This window comes from Pteropus vampyrus, unplaced genomic scaffold, assembly GCF_000151845.1.
Source record: "Pteropus vampyrus isolate Shadow unplaced genomic scaffold, Pvam_2.0 Scaffold509, whole genome shotgun sequence".
In the NCBI taxonomy this organism is placed as follows: domain Eukaryota; kingdom Metazoa; phylum Chordata; class Mammalia; order Chiroptera; family Pteropodidae; genus Pteropus; species Pteropus vampyrus.
Window position 1 is genome coordinate 1,621,857 of NW_011889290.1, and position 24,716 is coordinate 1,646,572.

Consider the following 24,716-nt stretch of genomic DNA (forward strand, 5'->3'; position numbering starts at 1 on the left):
CAGAGGACACTTCTGACATAAGTCCACTCTTAAGACTGGAAGACTTAGCAGATCTAACTAATACATAGAAACAAACACAGAGTGTCAGCCAAAGTGAGGAAACAAAGAAACCTTTCCCACATGAAAGAACAGAATAAAACTCCCCCCGCAAAAAACACCCAAACAAGCAAACAAACAAACAACCCTCCCCAAATTCCTCAAACCTAAATGAAGCTGAGGCAAGCAAACTACTAGATAAAGAGGTCATGACACTTGTTATAAAGATGCTCAATGAACTTGGGCGAATAGATGAATTCAGTGAAAACATTAACAAAAAGATAGAAAACATAAAAAAGAACCAGTCATAAATGAAGAATACAATAAAAAAAAATAAAGAATATACTAGAGGAACTCAACAACAGATTAAATAAAGCAGAGGACTGAATCAGCAATCTGGAGACAACATACAGAAAAATACTCAATCAGAACAGCAAAAAGACAAAAGAATTTTTAAAACATGTAAATAGTTTAAGGGACTTCTGGGACAACATGAAGTGTACCAACATTAGCATCATTGGGGTACTGGAAGGAGGAGAGAGAGAAAGTGATAAAAAATGTATTTGAAAAAATAATGATGGAAAACTTCCCTAACCAGGTGAAGGAAATAAACATCCAAGTCCAGGATGTACAGAGAGTTCTGAACAAGATGAACCAAAAGAGGTCCACACCAAGACATATCATAATTAAAATGCTAAAAGTTAAAGACAAAGAGAATCTTAAAAGCAGCAAGAGAAAAGCAGTTAGTTATATATACGGGAACTCCCATAAGACAATCAGTTGATTTTTCAACAGAAACTTTGTAGGCCAGAAGGGAGTGGCATAAAATATTCAAAGTGATAAAAGACAAACACTTATAACCAAGATTCCTCTAACCAGCAAAGTTATTATTTAGATTTGAAGGAGAGATAAAGAGTTTCCCAGACATGAAAAAGCTAAAGGAGTTCATCACCGATAAACCAGCATTACAAGTTAAAGGGACTCTTTTACATAGAAAAGAAAAGATCAAAAATAAACACAAGAAAATGTAGGAAAGAAAAACCTTCACTGACAAAGGCAAACACTTAGTGAAAGCAGTGGATCAACCAATTATAAAGATAATACAAAGGTTAAAAGACAAATGTAGAGATCTCATATGTAATTATAATTAAGGGATACACACAAACACGCTCACAAAAGAAGTAAAAAATAATGAGAAAAACATAAGTATGGAGGGAGTGAGTGAAAATTGTAGTGATTTTAAAATGTGTTTAAACTTAAGCTATAATCACCTTAAAATAGATTGCTACAAATATGTCCTGGTATATATAAAGTACATGGTAGCCACAAACCAAAAATCTATAAGAGATATACAAGAAAGGAATTCAAACACAACACTACAGAAAGTCATACAAGAGAAAAAAACAAGAGGAAAGAAAAAGAAAAAAGACCTACAAAAACAATCAATAAATAATTAATAAAATGTCAATAAGTATATACTTACCAATAATTACTTTAAATGTAAAAGGAATAAATGCTCCTAAGATTGGCTAAATAGATAACAAACCAAGACACTTACATATGCTGCCTACAAGAGACCCACTTTAAATCGAAAGACTCACACAGACTGAAAGTAAAAGGATGGAAAAAGATATTTTATGCAAACTGAATATAAAAAAGCTGGGATAGCAATATTTAAATCAAGGAAACAGTGGTCTGAAATGCCACGTTATACCAGGTGAACTTAATTGACATTTTTAGGACATTTTACCTAAAAGCAGCAGCATATATATTCTTTTCAAGTGCACATGGGACATTGTTCAATGATAGACCACATCTTATGCCACAAAAACAACTCTCAATAAATTTAAAAAGACTGAAATCATATCAAGCATCTTCTGTTAACAATGGTATAAAACTAGAAATCAATTACCAGAAAAAACCTGAAAAACACACAAATGTATGGATGCTAAGTAACATACTACTAAACAATAAATAGAATAACAACAAGATCAAAGAGAAAAAGATCCCTTGAGACAAATGAAAATGAATATACAATGACCCAAATATCTATGGGACACAGCCAAAGCAGTTCTAAGAGAGAAATTCATAGCAGCACAGGCCTACCTTAAGAAATAAGAAAAATCTCAAATAAACAATCTAACCTTATTCCTAAAGAACTAAAAACAGAAAAACAAACAATGCCAAAGTCAGCAGAAAGAAGAAAATAATAAAGATCATTATTATTGGAAATAATAGTGGAAATAAATAAAATAGAGACTAAAATAAGCAATAAAAATGATCAATGAGCTGGTTCTTTGAAAAGATAAACAAATTAACATTCCTTTAGTCAGACTCATCAAGGGCAAGAGAGAGCCCCTGGCCCCAAAAAAATCAGAAATAAAAAAGGATAAGCGGCAACCAATACCACAGAAATATAAAAGAATAGCAGAAAACACAATGAATAATTATATGCCAACAAATCAGACAACCTGGAAGAAATGGATAAATTCCCAGAAATATACAATCTTTTAAGGCTGAATCAGGAAAAGACAAAAATATCTAAAAACACTAATAACTGCTAACAAAATCAAATCAGTAATCAAAAAACTCCCAAAAAACTAAAGCTCTGGACCAGTGGCTTCACAGGTGAATTTTACCAAACATTCAAAGAAGAATTAACACCCATCCTTTTCAAACTACTCCAAAAAACTGAAGAGGAGGGAAGGCTCCCAAGCTCATTTTGTGAGACCAATATCACCCCAATTCTAAAACCTGACAATGACATTACAAAAAAAAATAACAAAAATAAAATAATAGGTCAATATCCATGATGAACATAGATGAAAAAAATCCTCAACAAAATATTAATGAACCAGATGCAGCAATACATTAAAAAGGTCATACACCATGATCAAGTGGCATTTATTCCCGGTTGTGTGTCACAGTATGAAACAAAGGTGGTTCGATAGTGCAAATCAATTAATATGATACACCGCATAGACAAAATGAAGGATAAAAATCATATCAATACATGCAGAAAGAACATTTGACAAAATCTAACATCCATTTATGATAAAAACTCTAAGTGAAGTGGGAATAGAGGAAGCATACCTCAATACAATAAAGCCACATATGACAAACCCACAGCTAACATCATACTCAATGGCACCAAGCTGAAATATTTTTCTTTAAGATTAGGAACAAGTCAAAGATATCCACTTTCATCACATTTATTCTACATAGTATTGGAAGTCCTAGCCACAATCAGACAAGAAAAAGAAAAGGCATCCAAATTGGAAAGGAAGAAGTAAAACTTTCATTATTTATAGATGACATAACTATATATAGAGAACCCTACGGATCACCAAAACAAAACAAAAAAAGCGATTAGAACTAAAAACTGAATTCAGTAAAGTATCAGCATACAAATTAATCATCAGAAATCAGTTACATTTTTATACACCAATAATAAACTATCAGAAAGAGAAATAAAGAAAAAAAATCCCATTTGCATCAAAAATGATAAAATATACCTAGGAATAAACTTAACCAAAGAGTTAAAAGACCTGTACTTGAAAAACTATGACATTAAAAAAAGAAACTGAAGAAGATAGAAATCAATAGAAGGATATACCATATTCATAGATAGAAGAATTAACATGGTTTAATGTCCATACTATCCAAAGTAATCTACAGAATCAATGCAATCCCTATGAAAATACCAATGGCATTTTTCACAGAACTAGAGCAAATAATCCTGAAATGTATGTGGAATCACAAAAGATCTTAAATAGCCAAAGCACTCTTGAGAAAGAATAATAAAGTCGGAGGTATCGCACTACCTGATATCAACATATACTGCAAGGCTACAGTAATCAAAACAGCACATAGATCAATGGAATAGAATATAGAACCCAGAAATAAACCCACACCTATGTGGTCAATTAATCTATCACAAAAAGTACAAGAATATACAATGGAGTAGACAGTCTCTTCAATAAACAGTGTTGGGAAAACTGGACAGACACGTGCAAAAGAATAAACCCGGATCACTTTCTTACAAGAATAAACTAAAAATTGATTAAACAGTTAAATGATCTGAAACTATAAAACTTTTGGAAGAAAACATAGGCAATAAACTCTTTGCCATTGGTCTTAGCAGTTTTTTTTTTTGGAAATGTCTCCTAGGGCAAAGACAACAAAAGTGAATTGTACAAATGAGGCTACATTAAACTAAAAAGCTGCTACACCACAAAAGAAACCATTAAAAAACAAAAAGGCAGCCTACTGAATGGAAGAAGATATTTGCAAATGATAAGGGCTTAATATCCTAAATATATTAAAAACTCATGTAGTTCAGCATCAAAAAAACACAATCTGATTAAAAATGTCAAGGGATATGAACAGATGTTTCTCTAAAGAGGACATGCAGATGGAAAACAGAAACATAAAAAGATGTTCAAAATCATTAATCATCAGAGAAGTGTAAATCAAAGCCATAATGAGATATCATCTGACACCCATCAGAATGGCTATCATCAATAAATTAACAAACAATAACTGTTGGTGAGAATGTGGAGAAAAGGGGACCAACCCTCATACACTGTTGGTGGGATTATTAATTGGTGCAGCTGCTACAGAAAACAATACGGAGATTCCTAAAAAAAAAAAAAAAAAAATTAAAATATAACTACCATATGCCCCAGCAATTCCACTTCTAGATATTTATTCAAAGAAATCCAAAACACTAATTCAAGTAGACATAGGCACCCCTATGTTCATTGCAGCATTACTTACAATAGCCAAGTTATGGAAGCAACCTAAGCATCCATCAATAGATGAATGGATAAAGGAGATGTGGTGCATATATACATTAAAATATTACTCAACCATAAAAAGAATGTAGCATCACCATTTGCAATAACTTGGAGGGTATTATGCTATGTCAGACAGAGAAAGACAAATACCATACAATTTCACTTACATCTGGAATCTAAAAAAAGCTTTTCTTGGGTGTTTATCCTTTGCTGGTGTTTGCAGATTGGTGCTACAAAAAAAAAAAAAAAAAAAAAAAAATTAAAGAACAAACAAAACAAATAATCTTATTGATAAAGAGAACAAATTAACAGTCCCCAGAAGAGGGAGTTTGGGGGATGGGTGAAAAAGGTAAAAGAGATTAAGAAGAACAAATTGTCAGTTATTAAAACAGTCATGCAGATGTAAAGTACTGAATAGGGAATATAGTCAATAACATTATAATAACTATGTATGGTGCTAGATGAATACAATATTTTTCGGGGTAATCACTTCATAAGGTATATAAATGTCTGATTACTATGTTGTACACCTGAAACATATAATATTGTACGTCAAGTATAATTCGGAAATAAAAAATAAAAGATTAAATTGAAACAAACAAACAAAATGGATCAGAGACCTAAACTTAAGAGCTAAAATTACAAAAATGTTAGAAAACAACTTAGGAAAATGTTTTAAGACATTGGATCTGGCAATGATTTTGTGGTTATGGCACCAAAAGCACAGGCAATAAGAGTAAAAATAGATAAATTAGACTAAATCAAAATGAAAACGTCTGTACATCAAAGGATACAATGGAGAGTGTAAAAGGCAATCTACAGAGCGGGAGAAAACACGTGCAAATCATATATCTGATAATAGGTTACTATCCAGAATATATAAAGAATCACTACAACTCAACAACTAAACAAACAACCCAACTGATATTGGGCAAAGGACTTGGATAGACATTTCTTCAAAGAAGATATAAAAGTAGCCAATAAGAAATGAAATGATTAGTTATTACGGAAACACAAATAAAACCACAATGAGATACTACATCACATCCTTTAGGATGGTTATTATAAAAAAGATAGAAAATAACAAGTATTGGTGAGGATGTAGAGAAACTGAAACCCTTGTGCACTGTTAATGGCAATGTAAAATGGTGTAACTGTTATAGAAAACAGTACTGAGTTTCTCCAAAAAATAAAAAAAAAAATAGAATTAATAATGATCTAGTAATTCTACTTCTGGGTACATATCCAAAAGAATTGTAAGCAGGGCCTCAGAGATACTTGTACATCCATGTGCATAGCAGTATTATTCACAATAGTCAAAAGGCAGATGCAACTTATATGTCCATCAACAGATAAATGAATAAACAAAATGTGGTATACACATACAGTAAAATATTATTCAGCTTTAAAAAGAAAGAAAATTCTGACACATGCTACAACATGGATGAACTTTGAAGACATTATGCTCAGTGAAATAAGCCAGCCACAAAAAAGACAAATATTATATGAATCTACTTATATGAGGTACCTACAGTAGTCAAATTCATAGAGACAGAAAGTAGAATGGTATTTGCCACGGAATGAGGAAAGAAGGGTGGGGAGATTTATTGTTTAAAGGGTACAGAGTTTCAGTTCTGAGTGATAAAAGAGTTCTGGAGGTAGATGGTGCTGATGCTTACACAACAAAGTGAACATAGTTCATATCACTGAACTGTACACTTGAAAATGATTAATATGGTAAATTTTATGTTATGTATGTATTTTACCATAGTAAAAAATAATTAATATTCAACTTAAAAAAATAAAGACATCATTATTATAGTAACTCATTAACTCTTCTTTATTTTTCAAAAAGTGTCACACTGGAGCTACTCCTTTAATTTGGATCTAAGTCCTAATTTTTGTACTATAGCACTTAGCACAGCACTGGTTTTATCATGGGAACTCAACACTAAATAAAAAAAAATGTACAGGGATGAATACACGAATTCTGATTATTCTTTGCTTCAATTTCTAAAGCTACTCATTCTACTATTTCTTGTTCAAATTGACATATATATATGTGTGTGTGTCTATATGTGTGTATATACATCTTTTTTAAGTGAGAATTTTCCCATTTATGTAAAATATATACATTAGGATTTTTAAAGATTAAAAGCCTATAACATTTTTAACACGAAACTAGAAAGAAGAGTATAATGAACGTCTGTATATATCACCCGGAATCAACAATTCAGAGCTTTTTATTTGGCTATGGTATATGTTGTTATGGCAAACAATTTTCTCAGAGTCAGGGCCACATCTTTATGTCAAGTACAAGGAGACTGAGACAAAGGAGTTAAGTAACTGGACCAAAGTTACACAGATGGTAAGTGGTGGAGTTGGCACTTGGATCCAGGACATCTGTCTCCATAAAACCAGCTATCTGACAACATTTGCCAGATCCATTAGGTTGAATCTCTTTTTTTTTCCCCCACTTATTTATGCATGTTAATTTTCTTAATAAGATTAATTTTCCAACATGACTGGTCCAATTTTTCAAATAAGGTTAACTAAAAGTTTCTTAAAAAGGAAACAAATGCCTTATGAGTCAGTGTTCTCCCATCACTGGTATTTGAGCTTCAGAAATGTCCTCACTACTGTCTCTGAACACTCAGTTATGTTTCTGTGGCCCTGGCTACTTGAAGTATGTGCTAAGGCCCGTGGGGTCCGATGGTAATAGGGCCTCATAGCTGTGCAATTCGGAAGAGGAAGTTACTACCTCCACAGTCAGTTACAACTTAAATTGCTAAATTGGACCCAGATTTATCCTTTTTTTTGTCAACGAGGAAGCAATTTATTCATTTTAGAAACATGTTTTTTGCCCTACTCTTGTACCCTTTCCCCAGGCAGATTTACAACCACAAATCACAAATTCAGGCTCAAATGAGGTAACATCTGCAAAGAGCTCTGTAAATGGTGAATTGATACATATGGTAGACTGATTTGCTTGTTAGAAAACATAAGTTTACACTTTCTAATCTGGGTTGGGCCCTGGCTGTGCACTGCAGCTCTTTCCCTCCATATAGTTGTAATACTACTGAGAGAAAGACTGAAGGTCTATAGCATACAGTAGACTGTGTTGGAGAAAGGCTGAGGGTTCCTTCAAGAGTCCCTTACTAGGAAACAGTCATTACCATACGTTCACGAGGCATAAGGAAAGACTGAAGTCTGGCCTCCCAGAGGACCATGCTGCAGGCTTCCACAGGGGGAAACAGGCACAGAAGAAATAGGTTTGCGGTACTGGGACCACAGAGTGACACATCTCACAAGCACCCTCCTCCCCAATCCCCAAAGACACATCTCACCCAGGGACCTCTGCTCCATCTAGCATCCCATCTCACTGAAGTCAAACTTACATTCTGCACCAGGCCTATCACAGAGAAGAAATTTGTTTTGGGGTGTGCAAAACTCTGATATAATTTAGGGTTGTTCATCATGATACTGTCAGAGACTCCAATGATTAAAAATGCTGAATTAATTCTTTCATCCAACAGTTATGTGTCACAGTATGATGGTGGACATGGTAGGCATGACCTCCTCCCTCATGAAGCACACGAAAGCTGTTTTAGCTGGTACAGAGTGCCCATTTGAGTCTGAGCCCTTCATCTACCCTAACAGGCTGTGGTAAAGTGGCTCATCAATGACAATATAAATCATCCAGCCACCCTGCACACCTTCAGTAAAGGGGACACAGAGAGGGTTCGCTTTGCTACAGGAGGGGCATCAGCTCTCTTTGCTGACTCACGGATATTTGACCAGGATACCACCAGATTCCTGATGAGTGTGAAGGCTAGATGATATGCACATGGGCACAGTATAGTCTCTGCCTCATGGATGTTTCCCCAGATAAAGCCAAGTGGAGTGTGAAGGGAAACAGAGCTGGGACTGAGCTTGTCTGGCACAGGCCTGCAGACAGAGTTCATTAGGTTCCCCGCTGGAAGGGACACTTATACACTTAGGCAGGTGCTGAAATGAGAGAGGCTGAGCTTAAAGACGCTGGTTGGCTCGATATGACAGCTACATTGGGGAATCATAAAAACCAGATGAGCCAGTAGATAACCACTATATGGTAACTCGTGTCACAATAAAAATGTCAGTTTTCTGTATTATTTTACAACATCGACTAGCTTAGGAATGCTTTCAAGCAGGACACTGATACCCTCCATTGTTAAAAACAGACATACACATTTATTAACTCGTATTCACACGGCTCTTTCACTACCTGAGTTTGTGAAATAAGACCAAATTTCCTGTCCTTAGTATTCTTTCAGGAACAGCAACCACTTGGGTGCTGTAAAATGTTTCCATTAAAAGTGCTAGTTGAGGGTAGGCACCCTATACTTGCTCATTCCTATCCCAATCACTTCCTCTCTCCCTTGAGAGTTAAGCAAAATTCTTTCATTAATTTTATTATTTTCTCCTTAAAAATATTCTTGTAATGAAGACACACATACAGCAAAAAAACTCACATAATAATTATAAGTAAATTCCCACCCTTTGCTCCGCCTTTTGGAAAGTATGAGGTGAACTCTGTGGATAGTGGCATGTTGGCCCAGGGCCAGGAAGCCAGGCTTCTCTCTTCAGTTCCACCTGGCACAGTGCTGGGGTCCAATGTTCCTGGAGAATTCTGATGGGACAACTCAAAGGCTAGGGTTGTGAAGGGTATGTGTTTGTAAATGGATAGCCAAATGATGATCTGTAAAATGTGCCCCTGAATTCTAAACTGAAAGACATTATTTTGAGGGTTGTCTTCTCTTTAATTTGGTTGTTCATCATAAATTGATTTAATAAATACTACTATCCTTCATCTTAAAGGTGTACATGGCGCTATCTCTTTATGGGGATTTAGGGAAAATACCAGTTATTATCCAGCAGTTGCTTCTCTAATGAGCATACTTCAACTCGTTCATTGTTTCAAAGCTGAAGCCATGATTAGTGAAATCTCATTTTATTTACAGCTTTTCCACTTTAGAAATACAGTGTAGTTCTGCTGACTGCTGGCCATGCATTCCCCCATCCCTACTAGAGCCCAGAGATATAATCACCTTGTGTAAAGATGGGAACTTGTCACAGACATCATAGGGCAGGTGGAATACTTGCTCTCCATTTTTACCCAATGCTTTGTCTACTTTATGATATACTCAATTACATCAAGTCCACTGATCATGAAGAAAAAAGCAATTTATTTGAATGATTAAATTATTTTTTAAAGAATAAAAGAACAAGACTAAAAAATCAACATCTGTATTCCTAATTCTTCACCTCAAAATCATAGAATCTGAAATACTGAAAGCATCTGAGAGATTATTTAGCTCAATATTCCTCTTATAGATCAGGAATTGAGGCACCAGCCCTGGGAAAGGCCATGTCTTGACCGAAGTCACTTCAGCATGGGGTTGTCACCCTGGCCAAGTCCATTGTTCAAAATGTCCAAGGAACAAGGAAGGTGAAGTGAAATTAGGGTTTCCTTAGAGAAGAGAACCTTGGGCAGGGGTTGGGGGAGGCCTGACAGTGTCCTCTAATATCTGAAAGACTCACAGAGGTGAGAGATTGGGATCATTTGGGATAGATAAATGTAAAAGTTACATGGAAGCAGGTTTTAGTTTAATAGAGAAAAATAGCTTTCTAGTAACGATAGAAGCACTGCTGAGTTGTGTAGGAGCATGGGAGACTGATGCTGAGAGTACCTTTAGGGCAGATTTTTTTTTTTATAACTTCGTTGTTGCCTGTTTTACATATCATATGATTCACCCATTTCAACTGTATGATTTAATGGTCTTTAGGTACTTTATCAAGTTGTGCAACTATCACCATACATCGGTTTTATAATATTTCCACCCCAGTAGATGCCTTGGGGAAGTCATTTTAAGTAAAACTTGTCTCTAAGGTCAAGGTTATCTAGTGAAGCGCCAGTATCATGCACATCAAATCATGATGGTGTGCATCAGAGCCTGAGCACCTCACTATGAGTGTATTGGGTGCCACACCAAAAAACAAGGGCAAGAAGAAAGGGGCTAGATGGAGAGGAAGAGATTGGCAGGTGGGTGACAGAAAGCCCATGAGTGAATCAAAGGGCTAGCATCATTGAGGTGGCACCAAGAGAAGAGTACATTCCTTTTTCACTGGTCCTACTCAACTCTATATAAGGTTCAAGTTATAATAAATCTGTTTAAGGTAGAAGACATGTACTCTGACAGTTTGCCGCAGTACAATTCAGAGGGCCTTTAAAAATATTCAATCATTTGAAAAAAACTTTTTTATTCAAGAAACTGAAGCTAGATTCTAGTAAAAAAGATGATCATAATTGTAATGTCTATTTTTTTTAAAAAAATACTAACATTCATTTTAAACACACCTCATTTCCCCAACTAGTTAAAATCATCAGAAACAGGGAGTCCTCATTAAACTCAGGATCCCTGTGGTATGCCCCAAAAAGAAGTGTCAAGGGCCCTGACACTGACATTTGGTCAAAGTAGTGCGATTCCTTCCATGCCCTCAATGTCCATCACGTTGTTCCTTTATCCCAATGAACTTGCTTGTGCTCTTAAGGCAGGTACTTAAGTAGCACCTTGAAGAAAATGACGTGCATGCTGTTTTATGTACACGCTCCACTTGCTTGCTTAAGCATGCCTGAAAAGCCCCTGCTAATCATATCTGGGGCAATCAGGGGAAGGGCAAGGTAAAGCCATCAATCTACGTGCTACTTAAAATTCAAGGAGCCTTAAAGTAGGGACTGAAATAATTTTTTAAGGTAAAGTCTAGGACTTTAGCTACAGGAATCTAAAAATCTTAATTGAAAGTTCATTCTTCATACAAAACTTTGACAAGTGGGGCTCAGCGTCTTTGGGCTTATAGCTCCCAACGTCCAAAAACAATCAGAACAACACATCTAAGAATGCCATTTCAGCTTTCTGAAACTGCAAATATTGCAGACATAGCCATTTATTTCTCCAGAAGGGCTGAGGAGGAAAAGAACATAAGGGGGTCATTAATGGCCCTTGTAGTAGGAGAAATGAAGATGTATGTTAATAAGAAAAAATGTGCAGGAGTTATACCTTTGTTAGAGTCATCAGGCACATAGAGTGATCAAAGCAGGGATGTAGTCTGTTCTGCTCACCTCTTCAGTCAACTGGATAAGAGCTACATTTCTAAAATGACTGGAAATGGATTCTCTCTATTCTGATTATTAGCTGACTGGTACCTGAATTTAACCTATCTATTTGTTTTGTGAGATATAAGCAACATGACATTACAGAGGATGGTGGCAATCTAAAATCCAAATCCTGCTATAAAGTCTTTTTAAAGAGACACAACCACAAAAGTGGGATGGCAAAGGATATTCATGTACAACACCTGTAATCTTTCAGAGAGCTCTCCGGCAGACAATTAGGAACTCCCATTCTTTCCAGCTTTGCTCCAAGGATTTGCAAATAACTTAGGACTAGCCATACCATACAGCCTCCATTTTATCCCATCTTGACTTTGAAATATGGCCTGAGGTGACCACAAGTCCCAGCAAGCAGTTTTCAGTCTATATCTGAGCAGCACCACATAAAAGATGAAAGCCATCACAACAGGCAACATTTGCGGCAAATACCATGATGCAGTCCTCTCAGCTTCTGGAGAATTGCTAGGAAGCCCTGTAACTGGCTCAATGTTTGGGCACAGATCTCGCTGACATCTTTTTCAAATTATAAATCCATTTGGGATAAATTCTCATGGGTCGTGCCTTAGATCCTTGAGTAGATTGCACAGCAGATGCTATTAGAACATAGTCATAATCAGTGAGTGATGGTCCAGGAACCTGGGAAGGTTCTAATAATAAGCAAGAATTATCATCAGAATACTTAAACATGTAACCAGCTTTGCATCTTCAAAGCACTTTTGCAAACATTAATTAATTAATTAATATACACGACACCCTTGTGATGTAGTTAAGTATTATTATCTCCATTTGACATATAAAGAAACAGACAGGTTAAGTGGCTTGTTTGAGGCCACACGACAAGCCTAGAATGGGTCTGGGAACTTGAATTAGAAGCACCTGATCCAAACTTGCACCCGGGTGTGCTAGTGGTGTATGGTCAGCTGGCTCACTCACGGCCCAAGCCCTTATAGTTGGGAGCTGAGAAGCACCTCCAACCAAGGGCCTTCTGGTTGCAGCAGGCCTGCTGACAAGCATCAGAAGAGGCAAGCACCCAGGCTGTCTGTCAGACCTTGTCCTGTTCCACAAGGTAATTCTACTCCTTGATCACTTTGCAACCTAGACTAGTTAATATGAGTTTGACTGAGAGAGCAAGAGAGTGGGAGCTATGCTCTCACTAATCCATTGCTGTGACTGCTGCAGTGGGTGAAGGACAGGCCCTTTGCTTCTGCATTCCCTTACCATATGGGAAGTGCATGAACAGGTCGGGCTAGAGGAGAATGCTTAGGCAGGCCAGATAGCTGGAAAAGTTAGGCGTCATATCTAAAGAACGGGTGATTGAGGGAGGAGAAAATGGAGAAAAAAGGGCAAACATGGGCAGGAGCAGCCTATCATCTGAGGGTCATCAAAAACAACAATGACAACAACAACAAAAACCTACACTAGGAAAATAAAGGAGATAACTGAGAATCAAAGAAATACTACAGAAGTGAGAACTGAATTGTGATAGATGAATTGCCTTGGCAACTGAAGGTGGCGAAAAGGACGTCGGGTGGCTGAAAGAAATATGGAGGACTGGGCAAAGAGGAGAGCCAGCATTTCTTGAATGCCTTCTATATACCAGGAGCTTTACAATATTCACTTATTTGGTCCTCAAATCAGCTCCACCAGGTGAATATCACTTTATTTTTATCGTCATTTTAGAAACGGGAAATTGAGGTATCAATGGTCAATTTTCAGGTGGAGTTCGAATTCAAAGCAAGTCTGGACAATGATGATCATCCTGCACCATCCAGAACAGAGAAGGACTTGGAGCATTTCAATAAATGAAAAGGCAAGAAGAACTGGGAGAAGGTGCAAATTTGGGAGAGGCTGTAAAGATGACAGTGCTGGGAGCTCGACTTTGAATTTTGGAATTCTGCAGCTGTGGATGACAGCCCATATGAGGAAGTGCAGTTGACTTGAGAACAGTCTTAGGGAAGTGGGGAGAACCCAGGGCATATGAAGGAAGGTCTGGGACCATGTGTATCTCTGGCAAGCAGATTCTTAGGAATCTAGTAAACTCTAGATAACTTGCTGGAATATCCAAGGAGAAACAGTCAAGTGGTTCATATGTATCACACCAATTGGTTTATGTTCTTAGATATATTGTCATCAGAGCCAAGGAAAATGCCTTGACTTTTTTAAAAACTTGAATTGAAAGAAATCATCCCAATATTTCCCTGGTTATTTGATGACAATGAAAATCTGAGGATTACTTCTGAGTAACATTTTGTGCTCTCTCCTGCCAAAAAGCTGAGGGCAGGTAGCTGGGAGGAATGCTGCTTTGAGATGAATAGATGTTTATTGAATGAACGACTGAATGAGGATTCAGAAGCAAAAACTTTCAATCTACAAATCCTTGCTATGGGACTATCAGACTGAGGATATTCCTATTCCCTCTGCTCTGCCCTTGCTTCTGGTTATTGGAAGAGAGGGTCTGACCCTTTCCTTTCAAATATGACATTTCCTTCTACGAGGAGAGTTAAAACCTAAAGTGAAATTTCTTATTTTCATAAAACTCACTGCTCAAATATAGTATTTAAAACCAAATTATAGCTTTTCTTAGTATCTTTTCACTTTTCTAGACTGTACATTGGGAAATGAAAGGGACAGAAATTCAACTTGGGATGTCTTTGAAATCTTTCTTAGGGATACTGGGAGATGACGGGGATTGAAGGCATGGAAACTTGTGCAGGTAGAACACCCAGAGTAGAGTAGAGGGTGTTGGCTCAGAAAAGGCAGCCACTGCTTTCCTTTACGAACCCAACCCAGTCTAAACTGTGGGACCCTCTCTAGCAAAGGACCCCTAGTGGCCTCTTGTTCTGACATATTTAACTGAACCCCCCTAAAGTGTCCTAGAACAGTAGAAAACCATGTTGCTTTTTCTGTTTCCACCCATGCCTCCCACCGAGTTCTTTCCACAGCCACCAGATAATAGTCATGCTGTAGAGTTAGTCCTGTCAAAAAATTACCCCACGGTTCCCCTTCTCATAAACACTAGAACCCTAAATTCTAACAATGGCCTGCAGTGTCTTATGTGACTGGCCCATGGCTATTTCCCTAACTGCCTCTCTTCCTCCAGCCCTTGCTCACTCTACACCAAGTACACTGGCTCTGTGGCTATCCCTCCGACTAGCAAAGCACACACCCGCCACAGGGCCTGTGCACTCATGAAGATCTGCATGGCCTGCTCTCTCACTTCCTTTATGGCTGCGCTCATATGTCTCATTATCAGAGAGGCCTTCCTTGATCACCACTTACTCTGCTTTATTTTTCTTCATAGCGCATGTCTCCTCTGACATATTCATTTATTTATGATCTGTGTCCTCCCATTAGGAGGTAAGCATCCTACGAGTTGGGACTTTGTACTTCCAAGGCCTAGAGCAGTACTTGGCAGTAGAATTTGTTGAATAAATGCTTATTACTTGCACATACCACCTATTATAGTTTCTTTACAATAATTAGGGTAAACATTGCTTACAATAAAAAAAAGGAATACGGTAAAGATTTTTTTACTTTGGTAATTCTTTTTATTGAATTAATTCTGAAAGGCTACACATTCTTCCCATAAAAAACCAACTTTGGATCTTAATTTTTTTAGGACCAAGAATCTGCTCTTCTGTATGTGAATCTTGTAGCAGCTTTTGATCAGAACCAATAAAAGCCTGGCCCAACCTGTTAGCCATAGATATTTCTAAATTGTGTATGAATTTCCTCTATCTCCATGATCCCTGCCTTACCTGCTAGTTTCCCCTCAACCCCACTGTCTTGTGTCACCAAGGGTGGTGACAAGGCGCATTCTTACAACTTCATTCAGTGTTCACCTGTAGGGAAGACAGGGAGTTTTCTCCCCTAGAGGAAACGGACCATGACTCCTTGGAGGGGCCTTGGATGAATGAGTGTTCCATTCTCCTGAGTTCTCGCTCCATTGTGTCTGGCCCAGCTTTTCATTTACAACACAATCACAAGCTGGAAGTGATGATGCTCTCTTGAGTGTAAGCAAGATGAATGTGTCAGTCTGCCAGTACTGAAGAGTTTGAGCCTCATGTAAACTATTTCCTGATCAGCTGCAGTTCTGGCTTAACAATTAGGAGAAAAATGCTAATATATAATATGTAAGCATAATATTTAGTTTGGAAAATCCTAGATATAGTAAAGAGGCTGCACATACAGGTAGAGATTTCTTTACCTCATTGATATAGAAGTTACAGGGCAGTAAAAACATTTTGAAATTGAAGTTAAAATGGTCCTAACTGTAGAATTAACATGTTTTACTTCAATAATGTTCATTATAATTGCTTATACATGACATACGTGCTTTTTAAATACACACACCCTTCTACATACCCAGTTGGCCTTCCTCATCTGTAATTCCTGTGGACAGAGGAGGATTCATAGAACTGTCAGTTGGTTGTTTCTTTTTTTCTACTGTATTCAAAGGTGACTTATGCTTTTAAGGGAACAAAGTGTATAATCACAATTACTTTAAAGAGTTTCAATTCCACGTGCTAGAGGGGTAATGGGCCAGCCTAGGAATTGAAAATGATAATAAAATATTAATAAAAGAGGGAAAAGGGGGTAGACCCTTAACTTTTAGTGCAAAGAGTAAGACTTATCTTAGGCTCACTTTATATGTTACTTTCACCCATTTTTCTTCTAGGGTAGGAATGACTATCTGATAGGAAAGTAGAGGGCAGAAATTTTGCTGTTGGTTTGGTGTCCTGGTTTTCCTCTTTTGCTGGGACCAGAGCAGGGGGCCTCCCTTTTTTTGATGATCATATGTTCCTGCTTTGCATTTTGTCTGGAGGTGTGCTTTGTCAGTGGCTACTGAGTTAAGTAGAGCAAAATGAAGAAGACAATAACAGGGTGAAAAATGGAGAGAAGGATATACATGTGCCTTGCTTTACACATGGCCAAAGCTCTAGAAAAACAGAACGTTTATACATATAATCATGTCTGAAATGTGATGAGGAAGATTGCTCTCTGAAATAGATCCCATTGAGCTAAAATAAGGACTGTTTTCTAAATATCATCTTTAATTTATCTGTTTGGTATATTTGGATATTTTACATCAACTTGAGTTATATTATTGGTAGACTTTGCCTTCTGAGCAACTTATTTTTAATTTCAGTGTCGTAGAGGAGTTAAACTTGATTTCTGGTCACATCAACAAGAGTCCACCAAATGAAGCATCAATGGAAAAGTGATAATGACGCTTCCATTCAGGTAGGGTTAGAGTCTACAGAGGGGCTTTCACATATATCACTTTTGATTCTCATAAACCACAGAGGGTAAGTATGTAATAGATAAGTAGATTAGATATATGTCTCATGTTACGAATAAAGAAGAAAAGGCTCTGTGAGACCCCTAAAGTTGGACAGCTATGCAGTCCTAAAACTGGGAATCAAATTCCTGTCCCAAGGTCCTCTCACCTGCACAATATGTGTGTCTTCTACAACCTCTTTATTTTACACTATGAATCTGGTAGGCTAGGGCTCCTCTCCTATTGGTCTTAAAGATGCACCAAGACCAAGAACATTGTGGAGCAAATATGGGAAATGTTAAGCATCAGAGAATTGCCCCTTCTTCCCATTTTCTCAGCCTTATTGTACTAGGGAGGTAAATCTGTGCCCTGATTTACTTAAGTTTTTATCTACCTACTGGTTTAACTTAAAAAGAAGTTCTTGCAAATTTAAAAAGTTATACAGACACTCACTGATCCAAAGATAAAGTCAAGAAGACTTTAAAGGACTTTAAGCAACATGAATTTATACTTACACAATCAGCTTTTCATGCTATGGTATTGTGATCATTAATAGAATTTATTGAGTGTCCACAGAATGCACAGGACCCTTGAGATCCTAGGGTATAATTTGAATTGGTCCCTTGCTGGAGGTGCTGTGTAGCAGGCATTTCCTATAATGTCTATAGGTGATTTATGACGTTTATATTTTGGGTCCCCAAGGTCACAGTGTCCTCATAACCTTGGCACATGTAAGCTAATGGGAATGATGGCTGAGATCAGGAACTAACTTCATCTCTTTTCTTTGACAGCATGAAGTTGGCTGGGCACCTTCTGTCTAGCAGTCAATGTAATCAACTCTCCCAGCTGGTCAACAGTCATTTATGAAGCACCTTCTGGAGGAAGAACGCTTTATTTTCTGCTGAGCACAAGAACCCTTGAAGTTCTCACAGAACAAGAAGTCAGAATTTACCTAGATGAGTAAAACTAAAGAGTAGGCCCTGAGGACATATTAACATGAGCTTAGTTGTAGCTGTGCCTACCCTGGGCCCCTGCCATTGACTCAGCAAGGGGGCGGGGTTGAGGGGGGGAGGAGGTGGTAGAGATAAAAGAAGCAAGTCTGCTCAACAAACTGCTAGATGGCCAGGCTCTGATTGATCAAAGTTTGCCATTTTGCCTTATCTATTTAGAACCATAATTCAAGAATGAAATTGCCCTAGGTTTTCTCCTCCCCGCCATTAAATTCCATTCAATCATAGTAGGCAAAATGCAGTCACGCTCAAGCAGCCAGATGTTATCATTACAGACCTTTCTTTATAAACCAATGCTGAAACTTGAGTGGTTGATGAGACTAGCTAAGCAGTTGTACCTTTGACCCGACTGCATTAAACTTGCCCTATCAATTTAAGCTTAGTATAAACACCATTTCCCAGAGCCCCTCATGAAGTCAGCGGTGAGAAGAAGCTGACTAAGTCTAAACATTTTTTAACAGCAATCTTGTCTTACAACACCAAGGGGATTTACTGGGTATCTGGGGCTTTATAAAACCATATGAACATGCTGAAAGAATTAAAATCCTTTAAGAATGAAAAATTGATGGTGACAGTCCTTTCTGAAGACCAGTTGGTATAATGGCAGCATAAGAATGGGTAGGAGAGTTGGTCTGAAACATTTTTATATTTTTTGAAGTAACGTTTTTATTGGTTTTTCTTCTTTCTCAAATGTTTATTCTGAGGTGGCCATTCCAATGGAAAAAAAAAATGTATCCCACTTATCAGTAACTTAGACATTTTAAGAAAAATCGAACATGTTGTCCTGTTTAAATTTCTAATGAAGATTGAGACCCTCTCTCCATTCAAACATCTCAGATAATGCTATTATAAAATGTAAGAATATATGTGTGATTTGTAAATAAATATATTTCACTGTAAGGCTATTTCAGAAGAGAAGCTCAACTTTGGTAGTGTTCGTTTAATTTTTTTTTTTTTTAATTTGTATAAAAAACAGTATTCAGTCACTTTGTGGCTTAGCTTCCAAATAAGTAGGATACTGTCACTTCTGTTAAAATGCTAAAATAGTACACTGGTAAGCAATTAAGTGTATGATTATAGGATTTATAAACCCTAACACAAATTACTTTGAAAAATATCAATAACAAAATGTTTTAATTATAAATTAAATAATAGGTAGAAAATGTAAATTTTAAGAGGGGAAAAAACCTAATACTGAAATCTAAGAAAACTTTGTCAAATGTCTTGCTAGCCTGATTAAAAGAATTATTGTAATTTTTTTCTTTTCTTCAGAAGGAGGCAACATAAAAGACATTTATTTCATGGGATAAAGAGGGAAAGCACAGAAATAGTTCCTTGAGAAGACTGGGGTCTAGGCTTCACAGTTAGTTTTTGGCAATTTCATGAGCCTTTTTAGGGCTTGGCCTGTGCCTCTGTAAGCATGTGCTTCAGAGGGGATGGCATTTTTGATTCTTTCAGGCTTTACAATTCTGGTTTGATGCTCCAAGGTACACATTCTCTCTGGGATGCAATTCAGATTCTATGATTTTAAGATTCTTCCCATCTTTAGGATTCAACAAATGTAGGACACATTTATTTACAGAGAAAAATGTACTTTGGGAATAACACCTTCCTCTGTTACTTAAATAAAAAGAAATGACATGCATTGTGTGTTTTGCTATTTAAATGCGGATATTGAAAAATAATGTCATCGCATTCCATACCACTTCGCAGTGAGTTTATGAAGCCTAGAAGTGGAAGCTTAGAAGTGGAAGTTTGTCATCAAGAGCTGTCATGACCTGTCTGATAAGGCCCAGTGATTGCAAAGACCACAAAAGCTCCCTGTCACTCCCCGCCCCCCGCCCCCCTAGAAGGTTTGGTGGGCTTCTCAGGAATATCTATGCAGCATTACAAAGGAGGGGAAAGCATAAACGGTGATTCGGTGATTCGTTAGACCCATCAAGTCTCCAGGAAGGATCAAATGCATGGCACTATTTCACCCACTTGATTCAGGGTGAGAATGAGGAAGCCTCACCAGGTGCTTGGTTGCCTTTGGGGAGTATGGGGTGAGGGTGGTGCTTAGGAAAGGAGAGGGTGTTAAATGTCTGTAATGAGCACCAGAGGCAAGAAGGGTGCCTTGTGTGCAGGTGTTGTGCATAGCGTTCAGGAGCAATGCTTTCTTGCTTTGATTTGAAAAGTATGAAATGTTTCTGTTTGTTTGCTTTTTCCACCTAAGCTAAAAGTGAGAAGAGAATGCTTTAGGAAGTGTTCTGGTAATGACAAACCTTTTCCACCTGATGTAACACATGCTGGAAAATGGGATTTGTATTTGAGGCATCTGGACTGGTAACTGATTCTTAGTTTTCTTAATTAATCAGCAGCTCAGATATTTAAACAGAATTGGTTTATGCACACTGGGATAGGCCAGAGGAAAAAAGTACATTAATATGAAAAACTAGAATATTTTCTGTTTGTTTTACAATTAAAAAGAATACTTAAAATGAGGAAAATTAAATAGACTTATATTCTCTAAACATAATCTTCCTAAGGTAATATTCAGTAGAGATCATCACGACCTAGTGTCTTATGTCTTCAGCTATATTTTTAGTTTTCATTCTGCATTCCATTGTTCCAAAAGCTGAAGTCATCGGCAGGTCAAACCATGCCTGGGGTGAGTACCTAGTACTTCTTAAAAAAATGCATCTTCATTCTGAAAACATGAAAACTCTTGCTCTGAGGCTGGATTCAATGAACCACACCTCTTTACAAGTTGCTCATCTTTCCTCCCTCCCGGGGCAGACTTTTGCTCAGTTTTGCTGTCACCACAGAGCTACAGGGCTTTTTGAAATTCTAGATAATGAAGCTCATTTCCATGTTGCTCACCTCCCAGCAACTGTGGGGGCCATCAGAAGGCTCAAGATTAGGGACTGGGGGTAAAGATCTGATGGCAGCATCCTGCAAACCGCATTAACCTACAAAGGCCCAAGCGCATATATCTGCTCCAAGGTGTCAATCAGCTGCATTGCACTTACCCTTCCTAAGCAACTTGTGACCTACAGAGATGCCAGCCTGTCAGAGCTTGGTGGCAGGCTTATCATGTTCATTTATGAGTTTTGAGACACATTCATGTTGGTGCATGTGTTTAAAGGCTGCTTCTCACTCTATGCCCTATTCAGAGAAAGCAAGCAAATGAAGACAGCTTTCCTCTTAGGTTGCTCTTCTGCGAAACACCACAGTGATGAGGAAAATGAATGACATGCTGCTGAGATCAGGCCAAAAGCAACACCACCAACATCCCACACCACCACCAAAGAAAACTAATAAAGGGCATCATTATCTTCTAAGCTTAAAGTCACAAATGTATATAAATGTAAACCATTAAGTAAATAAACAGAAATACTGAATAAATGACATCATTCTGATGATTTAAGAGGCAAGCATTTTGTGGATTCCTAGAAATGTGTAAGATAAATCTAAAATGGGCAAAATCACAGATCTAATACCACCACACACTTCTTTGTTGTGTTTTATCCTGGTTTAGACAATGCCTGGTAGTCACACACGACAATCACATTCGGGTCCGGCTTCACAGATGACAGGTGTGTGGAATTGGAGAGGTACTGGCAAATTTGAAGCCATTACTATGTCTTCCAAAATGATGAAGGTGGTTTGGTGACCAAGTCACGATGAATGAATGAAAGAGAAGAAGGGTTGAAAAGAGAACGGAAAAGAACTGAGGACAGGGGATGGTGGGTAGTTAGGATAAAAATGGAATGGAAAAGAGGGAGAGGTAAGTGGGAAAAAAAAAGTAGGGTGGCTGTGATAGAAAGTAGTCCATGAGCAATTGATTAGGTGGCTCCGTGTGTGTGTGCGCACTTGTAGGTATGCATAAGTATAAAGATACCTAGAGTTTTGTGTAATTCTTGCAGTACAGTGATAATTCTTAGAAACAAAAGTATCTCTGAAATTTCCAGTTTTATGTCTAACATCCTCTAGCATTATTTAAGTCTTTAAGATTAGTGTAAAAAGAGTCATTTCACAATTCTTGGTCTCCTTAGTAAGCAAAATCAGATGCTAAGAAAGAATTCTGAGATAGGTTCAAAGTTCTCAAGAAATGACAGACTACAGAGGCTTTAGGTGGGAATGTAGGGAAAAGACCTATTTTGTCAACAGACTGATATCTTTCAGAAGATAAAGGAGGCCTCAGGAGGATTCGAACACCTCACCAGGCATTGAAACAGTGGTGACACAAATTTCGGGGGTTAATTTCTTTACAGTGTGTGTGTCCTGGCTCATGCTGTATTCTCCTGACCTTTTCTTAGTAGGCTTTCTAAGCACTGCTGGTTAGAAGCCGGAGACATAACAGGGCTGGAGAGAACGCTGTTCCCTAGTGTCCTTTCTGGGTATGTCAGGAAAGGCAACTTACTGCTAGGTCAACATTCCCCACCACGCCCAGCCAAACATTTCGCGGGGATTTGGAATGAACCATCTAATTCCTAATTCCATATTTTAAAACACAGCATGAAACAAACCATCGATCAGCCAACAGCAGCTGGCAGAGGATCAAGCAGGCCCACTGTCGCTTGAACTCTGGTGAAAACAAATGAAGGATAGGATTTCAGAGAACCACTCCAGTTTCAGGCATCACTAATACCGACTCTGTCTTCTCTCTAATGTCTCAGGCCGTCCAGTCTGCCCACCTCAGCAGACTGATGCCTAAACAAATCCATGGGCTCTTGGGTTCCCAGAAATTATAGGCCCAAGTGATCAAGGCATTATCATATCCTTTCTTCTCTCCTCACCACTTTTTTGGCATAAGACTTCAAGTTTCTCACTAGGACTTCTACTTAATTAGGTTGTCAAAAGGCTTTTTAAAAAATAGACTAATTTTTAGAGCAGTTTTACCTTTAGAGAAAAATTACACATAAAGTACAGAGTTACCATACACTCTTACTCCATTCTCTGCACAATTTACCCTATTATTGATATCTTGCATTAGAGCGATGTATTTGTTATAACTGAGGAACCAATATTGATGCATTATTAACTAAAGTCCATAGTTTACATTAGGGTTCATTCTTTATAGTGTACAATTCTATGGATCTGATGAATGTATAATTTCATATATCGACCATCACAGTATTATACATAAGAATTTTCCTGCCTTAAAAAACCCCAGTGCTCCATCTATTTATCTCTCATTCTTTCTTGCTGAACCCCTGCCAACCAGTGACTTTTTTACTGTCTCCACAGTTTTGCCTTTTCCAGAAAGGCATACAGTTGAAATCATAAAATATGTAGCTTTTCAGATTGGCTAATTTCACTTGGTAATATGCATTTAAGTTTCCTCCACGTCTTTCTGTGGCTTGATAACTCATTTCTTATCGTCACTGAATAATATTGCATTGTATGAGTGTTCCATAATTTATTCTCTTACCGAAGGAACTTGCTTCCAGTTTGTGAAGACTATGAATAAAGTTGCTATAAACATTCCTATGCAGCTTTTATGTAGATATATGTTTTCAACTCCATTGGGTAAATACCTAGCAGTGTGCTTGATGGCTCAAATAATCAGACTATGTTTAGCTTTTTAAGAAACTGCAAATGTGCCTCCAAAGTGGCTGTAGTATTTTGCATTCCCACCAGCAGTGAATGAGACTTCCTGCTGCTCCAGACATCCTTGCCAACATTGGGTGTTTTGGATTTTCATTATTCTAACAGGTGTATAGTGCAGTTCCCTAATGATTTATGATGTTGAGAATTTTGCTTCTTTGCTATCTGTATACCTTCTTTGTGTCTGTTTAGACCATTCACTCATTTTTAATTGGGCTGTTCATTTTTAATTTTGTTATTGTTGAATTTTAATAGTTCTTTGTATATTTTGGATACCAGTTCTTTTTCAGATATGTGTTTTGCAAAGATTTTTCTCCAAGATTGTGGTTTATTTGTTTGTTGTTGTTGTTGCTGTTGTTCTCTTAACTGTGTCTTTCACAGAGCAATTTTTAATTCTAATGAGGTCTCATTAACTTTTTCTTTCAGGGACTGTGCTTTTGGTGTTGTAACTAAAAGCTTCAAGGTCAGTATATGATCTAGATTTTCTCCCATACTATCTTCTAGAAGTTTTTTAGTTTTGCATTTTACATTTAGGCCTATGATCCATTTTTGAGTTAATTTTTGTGAAGGATGCAAGGTCTGAGTCTAGATTTTTTTTTTTTTTTTTTTTTTTTGCATGTGGCTATCCAGTTGTCCCAGTACCATTTGTTGAAGACTGTTCTTTATCCATTGAAATGCCTTTGCTCCTTTGTCAAAGACCAGTTGCCTATAATTGTGTGGTCTATATCTTGGCTCTCTAGTCTGTTTTACTGATCTATTCTTTCACCAATACCATTCTGTCTTGATTA

General features: G+C 37.4%; 1 protein-coding gene across 5 annotated transcripts in view; it reads right to left on the bottom strand.

The window, feature by feature from the left end:
* The window catches only part of GMDS (GDP-mannose 4,6-dehydratase), a 602,961-nt gene that overhangs the window by 29,336 nt on the left and 548,909 nt on the right, over positions 1-24,716 (bottom strand). Inside the window, exon 12 of one of the 5 annotated variants that reach the window (XM_023524915.1) lies at positions 12,627-12,692. The exons of the other annotated variants lie outside the window; for them this stretch is intronic. Coding sequence (XP_023380683.1) covers positions 12,642-12,692 — 51 coding nt within the window. The 3' untranslated portion in view covers positions 12,627-12,641. Of the gene's footprint in view, positions 1-12,626; positions 12,693-24,716 lie in introns of those variants that run through there. 5 annotated transcript variants of the gene reach the window in all.